We start from the raw sequence: 9,909 nt of genomic DNA, 5'->3' as shown, positions 1-9,909 counted from the left end.
CTGTCTCAAAAAAAAAATAAAAAAAAGAAAAACTGAGGCAAGAGGATCACCTGAGCCCAGAAGTTGGAGGTTGCTGTAAGCTGATGTGACGCCATGGCACTCTATCCAGGGTCACAGCTTGAGACTCTGTCTCAAAAAGAAAAAAAAAAGAAACTACATCATGGCTGGGTGTGGTGGCTCACGCCTGTGATCCTAGAACTATGGGAGGCTGAGATTGGTAGATTGCTTGAGCTCAGAGGTTTGAGACCAGCCTGAGCAACAGTCTCAAAAAATAGCTGGGCATTGTGGTGGGTGCCCATAGTCCCAGCTACATGAGAGACTGAGACAAGATGATCTCTTAAGCCCAAGAGTTTGAAGTTGAGGTTGCTATGAGCTATGATGCCATAGCACTCCACCCAGGGGGGCAAAGTGAGACTCTGTCTCAAAAAAAAAAGGGGGGGGTGGCACCTGTGGCTCAGTGGGTAGGGCGCTAGCCCCATATACTGAGAGTGGTGGGTTCAAACCTGGCCCTGGCCAAACTGCAACAACAACAAAAAATAGCCGAGTGTTGTGGCCGGTGCCTGTAGTCCCCGCTACTCAGGAGGCTGAGGCAAGAGAATTGCCTAAGCCCAAGTTGGAGGTTGCTGTGAGCAAAAATAAAGAAAAGAAAATACATCATATCAGTAGATTAAGGGATAAAAGTCATGATTATTTTAATGAATGTTAAAGGCATTTGATAAAATTCAACGTTTATTCCTTATAGAAATTCTCAATAAACAGGAATTAATCAAAGATCTATCTTAAAAAACAGCCAACATCATTTAAGGAAAGCCTCAGACCAGTGTTTCCTTAAGAACATTTGGAGGAACATGCCAGCTTTGCCTGGCTTTTGGAGCCAGAGAGGCTGCCCCCGTGGAGCACTGCTACTATGCAATGTACTCTCTTGAGGGATCCCAGGGAGGGAATAATGTGTCTTCCAAACACATCAGTTTAAGGTCTCCCAGAGAATCCCCACCAAAACCTCTAAGGCAGTGGTTTTCAACCTGTGGGTTGTGACCCACAGGATCTGTATTAAAGGTCCACGGCATTAGGAAGATTGAGAACCACTGCTCAAGGACTAGTGGTTCATAAAGCACATCAGCAACTTTCCAGCTAAAATTAAAACGCCAAGATATGGCTGCTCTCATGATCACATTGCTCTGGAAGGCCTAGCTCAGTGGCTTTCAACACTTTTTCCCTGCCCCAGTGCACCACAGGGCTGGGTGCTGACTTCCAGCAGCCATAGTGCTTGTGGTGGGGATTTCCAACCTCATGGCTGTGGGTTGAAGAGTGGAGAGTCTCTAACATACTTCCCTCTCCATATTGTAGACTGCACAAAACAAAAAAACCAGAGATTTCCTGAGAGCTGGTTGTTAAAAAGAAGTCATACGTCTTTAGTCTACAAATATGAATATTGGCTGACTGATGATCTTTGTTCTTAGTTTGGAAAAGTTAGTTACAAATACATGGCAATGCAAAAAGAGTTCCATAAAACAGTGATAGGATACTGAGTACAGAACTGCACCACTGATAAAAGGAGTGAGTCCTACCTCAAGTGCCGGTTAAGTTCTTCCACATAATTTTTTTGATCAAGGACATCAGTAATTCTTTCATGCCTTTTAAAAAGAGCATAAAGGGGAGAAGTTTTTAAATTAATTTTTTTAATGGTTAATATCTCATAACTGTGTCTGATCTTCCGATGAAGCTTACACCAGTACCAATGTCTTTTTGAAACCAAGAGACAGAGCTTAGTAATGTCTATATGGCTCCAGAGTAAACAGCACGGCTGTCTGGGGAACAGGTCCTAGGAGATGAGGCTCCCTGTAGACGCCCTCCCTCTTCTACAAAATGGGCCTTTGTGCAGAGAAAAAGTCACTGCCATGCACAGTGAAAACAACATCAGCCCACAAGTCACCTGCAAACAGCTCTCACACTGAAGAAGAGACACCATGACACTTTCAATCTAAAGGCCAGGAAATATGGGTTAAAAGAAGTCTTTAATATTGTAAAGTTAGGCTCTCCCCCAATCTCCTTTTTTTTTTAAATGGAAAAAGTTAAAAATGTAGTTTATTGAAAGGGAAGAATCTTCTCACAGAGCGATAGCATACAATCCAACTTAAAAGTTTAAACAGGGGCTGGGTGCAGTGGCTTATGCCCGTAATCCACCTCTGGGAGGTGGAGGTGGGTAAACTGCTTGGGCTCAGGAGTTTGAGACCAGTCTGAGCAAAGGCAAGACCCTGTCTCTAAAAATAGCTGGGTGTTGTGGCAGGAGCCTGTAGTCCTAGCTACTTGGGTGACTGAGGCATAGGGATCACTTGAGGCCAAGAGTTTGAGGTTGCTGTGAACTATGATGCCATGGCACTAAACTGAGGGTGAAAGTGAGACTGTTGCAAAAAAAAAAAAAAAGTTTAAATGAATTAAATAACTTTAAAATTAACAACACAAATATGAAGTTGAAGTCACTGCCTTGGATAATTTATTTACTGCATCCACTATTTTACATAGGACATTTATTCTTAAGATAGAATAACTGGATGACATGTAATGACTTGGTTCTTACATCCAAGGGTCAAGCTGAGAATAGACTTGAGTGTGACAACTTCATTTTTAGAGTATGTTATGTAAGATATACACATACATTTGAGAAACATAAAAGGATGAATTTATGACACATGAATATGAGTTTTTAAGATGTCAATAGGGCTAGGCATTCTAGTATGATGGGAAACAACTCCCACAACAGACTAACAAACTGAGACATACTCTTTCATACTTAACAAGTATGAAATATCAAAGACTCTCTACCAAAAAAAAAATAATAATAATAATAACCTTTTGGGGTTGTGTTACCTTATAAGAAAGTAGCCTGAGGGTGGCACCTGTGGCTCAGTGGGTGGGTAGGTTGCTGGCCTCATATACGGGGAGTGGTGGGTTCAAACCTGGCCCTGGCCAAACTGCAACAAAAAATAGCCAGGCGTTGTGGCAGGCACCTGTAGTCTCAGCTACTTGGGAGGCTGAGGCAAGAGAATCGCCTAAGCCCAGGAGTTTGAGGTTGTTGTGAGCTGTGACACCGTAGCACTCTATTGAGGGTGATAAAGTGAAACTCTGTCTCTTAAAAAAAAAAAAGAAGGCAGCACCGGTGGCTCAGTGGTTAGGGCACCGGCCCCACATACCGAGGATGGTGGGTTCAAACCCAGCCCCAGCCAAACTGCAACAAAAAAATAGCTGGGCATTGTAGTTGGCGCCTGTAGTCCCAGATACTCGGGAGGCAGAGGCAGGAGAATCACATAAGCCCAAGGAGTTGGAGGTTGCCGTGAGCTGTGACACCACAGCATTCTACTGAGGGTTAATAAGTGAAACTGTCTCAAAAAAAAAAAAAGAAAGAAAGTAGCCTGAGTAGTTTAGAACAATTAAAAATCAACACACAGTGGCTACTCAGAAGACTACCACTTAGGACTTAGGATATTCTTACACCATCAACAAAATCCTGTGCAATTAGCCCTCTGGAGGTGGGGACCTCTGCTGTTTTGGCTTTTTTTTTTTGGTTTGTTGGTCATATGAAGCTCTTGCCTGTTATTTATCTGAATAATGAGTTGTCCTCAGAGAAGATGAAGACAGCCTGTCTTCCTTGGTACCCCCAAGACCCAGCCTGCATATGGTGGCAGTTGGGGTTGTATGGGTTGGGGTCCATCCTGTGGGCCACTTTGCCTCTCCTCCAAAAGCCAGTTTGGTCATTTCCAAGGCCACTTTGCAACCAGGAGTCCATTAATTCCCATTCTATAAGTGAGCTCTTCCCATTCTATAAGTGACTGGAGTTCATATGTGGTCCTGGTGCCGTCAGCTGCACAGATGTTACCTTCCTAATCACAGAGCCCCAGCACCTGTGGTAGGGGCCTTTGTCTTTAATCTCATTTAATGTTGATTAAACATTATTTGCTCAGTACCTTTGCTGAGCAAATGCTTCCTCTGTCCTGAAGATTATTACCTTTTTAAAATGCTTTTATATTTTCAGGCGTCTTTATTTTGTCTCTGAAGTTCTGTACTCTCCATTCTAGGGCATTTTATAATTTGGTTCTTTATTTACATTATTAAAGCCTTGTTGAAATCTAAGACAAAAACAAAAACAAAAATCCTGTGCAAAAAGGAAATAAATGTGCATTAAAATAAAAATGAAGGGTCGGTAACTGTGGCTCAAAGGAGTAGGCGCAAGAGGTGGCGGGCTCAAACCCAGCCCTGGCCAAAAACTGTAAAAAAATAAATAAAAAAAAATGAAGCCCCTTCCCCAATACACGTGGAAAAACATTTTTCAGTTACTAGCAAGAATTTAACAAAAAAAAATCTTAATTGTAGAACAATAGGGTGGCACCTGTGGCTCATCGAGTAGGGAGCCAGCCCAATATACCAAGGGTGGCAGGTTCGAACTCAGCCCCAACCAAACTGCAACAACAACAAAAAAATAGCTGGGCATTGTGGCAGGTGCCTGTAGTCCCAGCTATTCGGGAGGCTGAGTCAAGAGAATCGCCTAAGCCCAAAAGCTGGAGGTTGCTGTGAGCTGTGACGCCACAGCACCCTACCAAGGGTGACAGAGTGAGAGTCTGTCTCAAACAACAACAAAAATTGTAGAACAATAGGCAACAAAGCCAGAAAGATACAACATAGCATCCTGCCTTCAGGACGGAGATTTGGGGTGAAATTGATTGTTCCATGAGCACCTAGGGAGATGTGCTATTCAGAGTGGGAAGGAGCAAGAATACAACTGGACCACAGTGCCAAGCCCTCAGGGCTGTATAGGCTCCTTCACCTCAGGCCTGTTTGATTCTCTGCATCCTGGGGCCAACAACATTAATTTATTTTTTTTATTTTTTAATTTTTGAGACAGAGCCTCAAGCTGTCCCCCTGGGTAGAGTGCCATGGCATCACAGCTCACAGCAACCTCCAACTCCTGGGCTCAAGCGAGTCTCCTGCCTCAGCCTTCCAAGTAGCTGGGACCACAGGCGCCCACTACAACCCCCGGCTATTTTTTGGTTGTAGCCGTCATTGTTGTTTGGCGGGCCTGGGTTGGATTCGAACCCGCCAAATTAGGTATATGTGGCTGGCGCCTTAGGCACTTGAGCCACAGACGCTGAGCCAAAAACATTAATTTATAAGACAATTTTTAAGCAAGTGATGATGACTGTAACTGTGTTAATACATTTTTGTATGCCTGTTATTTGTGCCATAGTTCTGGCAAGTAAGACTGGTTGCCTTGGCAGCAACTGTGGCTCAAAGGAATAGGATGCCTGTCCGATATGCCAGAGGTGGCGGGTTCAAACCCAGCCCCAGCCAAAAACTGTGAAAGAATAAAAAAAGGTATATACATTTTAAGAAAGGAAAAAAAAAATCTGTATTAAAATTGGATGGCGCCTGTGGCTCAATGGGTAGGCGCCAGTCCCATATACCAAGGGTGGAGGGTTCAAGCCCAGCCCCAGCCAAAATGCAATAGAAAACTAGCCGGGCGTTGTGGTAGGCACCTGTGGTCCCAGCTACTGGGGAGGCTGAGGCAAGAGAATCGCATAGGCCCAGGAGCTGGAGGTTGCCATGAGCTGTGTGACACCACGGCACTCTACCGTGGTGTCAAAGTGAGACTGTCTCTACAAAAAAAAAAAAAAAAAAAAAAGATTGGCTGCCTAATTTCTGAACACAAGAAGATTTTCTTCTATCATGGTACCAGGAATCCATGTGAGACTTATAAACAGCAATGGAAAATAATGTAGAGAGGCTAGGTGCTGTGGCTCACACCTATAATCCTAGTGCTTTGGGAGGCTGAGGTGGGTAGATTGCTTTAGTTCAGTAGTTCGAGACCAGTCTGACAAGAGTGAGACCCCCATCTCTAAAAAAAAAAATTAGCTGGGTATTGTGGCGTGCGCCTGTAGTCCCAGTTACCTGGGAGGCTGAGGCAAGAGGATCTCTTGAGCCCAAGAGTTTGAGGTTGCTGTGAGTTATAAGGCCATGGCACTCTACTCAGGGTAACAGACTGAGACTCTGTCTCAAACAAACAAAAACCATAACTTAGAGCTTGCATAGAACAGAAGAAATCCAAACTTACAAGTGGGTAAAAAAAAAAAAAAAGGCAGAGGGAAACTTCATACGAAGTTCACCATCCTGACCCAAGTAGTATTTTTATTACAAATACAATACTGAGCTAAAAAACTAAGATTTGGGGGAGAGTCATCTTTGCATATACAATATCAAAAGAACACTTACTCTTGTTTACTTTTCTCTACTAACATTCAACTGCCAGGGATAGTTCTGGGAGTGCACTTGGGAGACATGTATAGCTTAGTGCAGTGTTGGGCCTGGAGCCTGGCTGCAGGGCTCGCCTTAGAGGTGGATGTAGTGGTATCTCCTGCTTCCTCCAGTTCATCCTGGATCTCTTGACTGACACTGGACTGCAGGGCCACAGGAGTGAGCCACTGCTTTGGGAGGCAGCTCTGTGGAAAGGGTACATAGGAGCTGAAGTAGGCAAGTGACTGATCAAGTGAGGAATCTCTTTCTCACATACATGTTTGATAAAACTAAAGAAAACTTAGGCACCTTTTATGTATCCAATGATGGCACTGCATTTGTATTATTTCACCAGTTCTATAACTTTTCCTATATCAACTTCTAGGAAATCAGGCTCCCTAAAACAACAACTTTTTTAAAGTTAAATGTTATTCCTAGTGAAAGGATGGCTGGTCTTAATAGTAAAGTAACAAAAAAAATTATTAGCTCGTAATTTTTCAGTAACTGCTAAAAATCAAGCACTCTCTGCTCTCTGTCCTCTCTGACTAGCAGGAACCCTGTGGAATTGTTTTCACAAACCACTGAAAAGAACAGACACAAAGGAAATGTAAATCTTCTTTTTACATTCACCAGCTCCTTCTCTTTCAGAATTTGTTTCGTAGCCTCAACAGTTCCTGAGTAGATCCCTGGAGGAAGAACAAGGTATAAGGCTAGGCTTCAGGATCAGAAACTCTGGTGAAAAGTCTGTCTGGGGGGAGGTGGGGGTGCCTGTGGCTCAATGAGTAGGGTGCAGGCCCCATATACGGAGGGCGGTGGTTCAAACCTGGCCCTGGCCAAACTACAGAAAAAAATAAAAAATAAAAAAGAGGATGGCCCCTGTAGCTCAGTGAGCAGGGCACTGGCCCTACACCATATACTGAGGATGGCAGGTTTAAACCCAGCCCCACCAAACTGGAAGCTGTAAGCAAGATGACTGCTTGAGCCCAAGAGTTTGAGACCAGCCTGGGCAACACAGAACAACTCAGTCTCTATAAACAATTTAAAACATTAGCCAGGAGCAGTGGAACATAGGTGTGCCTGTAAGCTCAGCTACTTGGGAGGCTGAGCTAGGAGGATCACTTTTGTCTAGGAGTTTGAGGTTTCAGTGAGCTATGATTGTGCCACTGCACACCTGTCTAGGTGACAGAGTAAGACACTATCTCTGGGGAAAAAAAAAAGAAAGAAAAGAAAAAAGAAAAGAACGTCCTTGTGAAGAGGAGTGGGGATAGGGGTGAAAGAGAGGCATGAAATGACATCCAAAACACACTATGATCAAAGATGCCCTACAAATAAACACATAACTGTATGGCATTAAACAAAAGCTTGGAAGAAGACGCAAAAACAGCTTCTTCTATGGAGGAGTGGGACTGATGTGAGGCGGGGGTGGGGGGGTGGGGAGTGTGTGTGGGGAATTCCATGTGTATTCCTTATTCCTATCTTAACATAATTCCTTCAACAACGAGAACAGTAATGTACTGCCTCTGTAATTAAAAATACTAAACAAGTGGCACCTGTGGCTCAGTGAATAGAGCACTGGCCCCATATACCGAGGGTGGTGAGTTTAAACCCAGCCCAGGCCAAACTGCAATAAAAAATAGATGGGCATGGGCGGCGCCTATAGCTCAAAGGAGCAGGGCGCCGGCTCCATATGCCAGAGGTGGCGGGTTCAAACCCAGCCCCGGCCAAAAACTGCAAAAAAAAAAAAAATAGCTGGGCATTGTGGCAGACACCTGTAGTCCCAGCTACTTGGAAGGCTGAGGCAAGAGAATCGCCTAAGCCCAAGAGCTGGAGGTTGCTGTGGAGCTGTGACGCCACAGCACTCTGCCAAGGGTAACAAAGTGAGACCCTGTCTCAAAAAAAAAACAAAGAAACAAAAAAAAACACCTAAACAGGCTGGGTATGGTGATTCACACTTCTAATCCTAGCTCTCTGGGAGGCTGAAGAGGGGAGATCCCTTCAGGGATTTAAGACCAACCTGTGCAAGAATGAGACTTTGCCTCTAAAATAAATAAAAATAAATAAACAAGCACTAAAATCTCAAAGCAAAAATAAGAGAAGTATTCTTTGCCAGGATTTCTTAAAAAATGTACAAAACAACATACAATATAGTACTTACTCCTTGCCACCATCAAGATCCTGCACATCCTTAAGGTAGAGGGAAAAATCAATCACTCCAACCTGATCAAAATAAAATACACAAGTTCAAATTTAAAAATGACATTTCCTATTTTTCACAAACTTTTGAAATTCAGTGTATTTACGTTATTATCTCTTTCCTATGAACATTTAATTAGGCTAAGCAGCTCTATAAATTGCTAATCAACCAACAAACCAAAAGAAAAATATCCCTGGCTCGGCGCTTGTGGCTCAAGTGGCTAAGGCGCTAGCCATGTACACCCAAGGTGGCAGGTTCGAATCCAGCCCAGGCCCACCAAACAACAATGACAGCTGCAATCAAAAAATAGCCTGGCGTTGTGGCGGGCGCCTCTGGTCCCAGCTACTTGGGAGGCAGAGGCAGGAGACTCGCTTGAGCCCAGGAGTTGGAGGTTGCTGTGAGCTGAGATGCCACGGCACTCTACCCAGGGGGGGATAGCTTGAGGCTCCTGTCTCAAAGAAAAAAAAAAAGAAAAATATCCCTTCCTGGGCTGCTCCTGTGGCTCAGTGAGTAGGGCACCGGCCCCGTATACTGAGGGTAGCAGGTTTGAACCTAGCCCCAGCCAAACTGCAACAAAAAATAGCTGGGTATTGTGGCGAGTGCCTATAGTTCCAGCTACTCAGGAGGCTGAGGCAAGAGATCGCCTAAGCCCAAGAGCTGGAGGTTGCTGTGAACTGTGATGCCAGAGCACTCTACAAGGGTGACAAAATACCCCCCCCCCCAAAAAAAAGAAAAGAAAATATCCCTACCACCTTTTAGGATATAGGATTTGAGAGTATTCTGAAATTTCATCACCTAGTTAAGATTAGTTTTATGTGTTTAGTCAATAATCACATTGTTTATAAAGATCAACAAAGTTCTTTGGGAACAAAGTAATTAAAAAGAGAGAGACCTGGATCTTTAGACTAAAGTGGTTACCTTAACTGACACTCTCTTTCCTCAAATTTTGGTGAAATAGTCTAATTAGTATTTCATGAAAATTCTCTACCCCTGCTAAGAACTAAGGAGGACCAAGACCCCTTACACATCTAAACATCAAAGTCTTTGTACGAAATAAAGAACTTGAGAGTAAGTGAAGCCGTTCCTATTTGAAATATAAGAAAATTGGGTGCCATCTAAATGTCCATCAACAGAGAAAATGTTACATCAATCGTGTTATACCCATGTCATAAAACCTATAGAACCGTAACACAGAATGCAACGATAGATGTATAACATAAAAAAACTTCAGGATACAATTTTAAGTCAAAGAATAACGTGTCTAGCAATAACTCCACTATAGTAATCACACTTATGTTAAAAACAAAGCTAATGACACTTATCCAAAGCTATGTGTCGTGGTTTTAAGACATGTCTCCAATTTCTATGATATGCCTCCTGCTATGGGGAATCTATATTCCTGCCTTTAACCTCGGAGGCCTTAGTGAAGGGAT

The 9,909-nt window shown here is 43.5% G+C and overlaps 1 protein-coding gene across 1 annotated transcript in view; it reads right to left on the bottom strand.

Annotated features, from left to right (window-relative positions):
- RUFY1 (RUN and FYVE domain containing 1) overlaps positions 1-9,909 on the bottom strand; it is a 69,355-nt gene that overhangs the window by 44,694 nt on the left and 14,752 nt on the right. Inside the window, exons 5-6 of the mRNA XM_003799148.3 lie at positions 8,438-8,499; positions 1,569-1,634 (exon numbers count right to left, since the gene is read on the bottom strand). Of these exons, the coding sequence (XP_003799196.1) occupies positions 1,569-1,634; positions 8,438-8,499 (128 nt within the window). The remainder of the gene's footprint in view (positions 1-1,568; positions 1,635-8,437; positions 8,500-9,909) is intronic.

Source organism: Otolemur garnettii, unplaced genomic scaffold, assembly GCF_000181295.1.
Source record: "Otolemur garnettii isolate 467f Iridium unplaced genomic scaffold, OtoGar3 scaffold00146, whole genome shotgun sequence".
Classification (NCBI taxonomy): domain Eukaryota; kingdom Metazoa; phylum Chordata; class Mammalia; order Primates; family Galagidae; genus Otolemur; species Otolemur garnettii.
The sequence above is the reverse complement of the archived record's forward strand: the minus strand, read 5'-3'. Positions and strand labels throughout refer to the sequence as shown.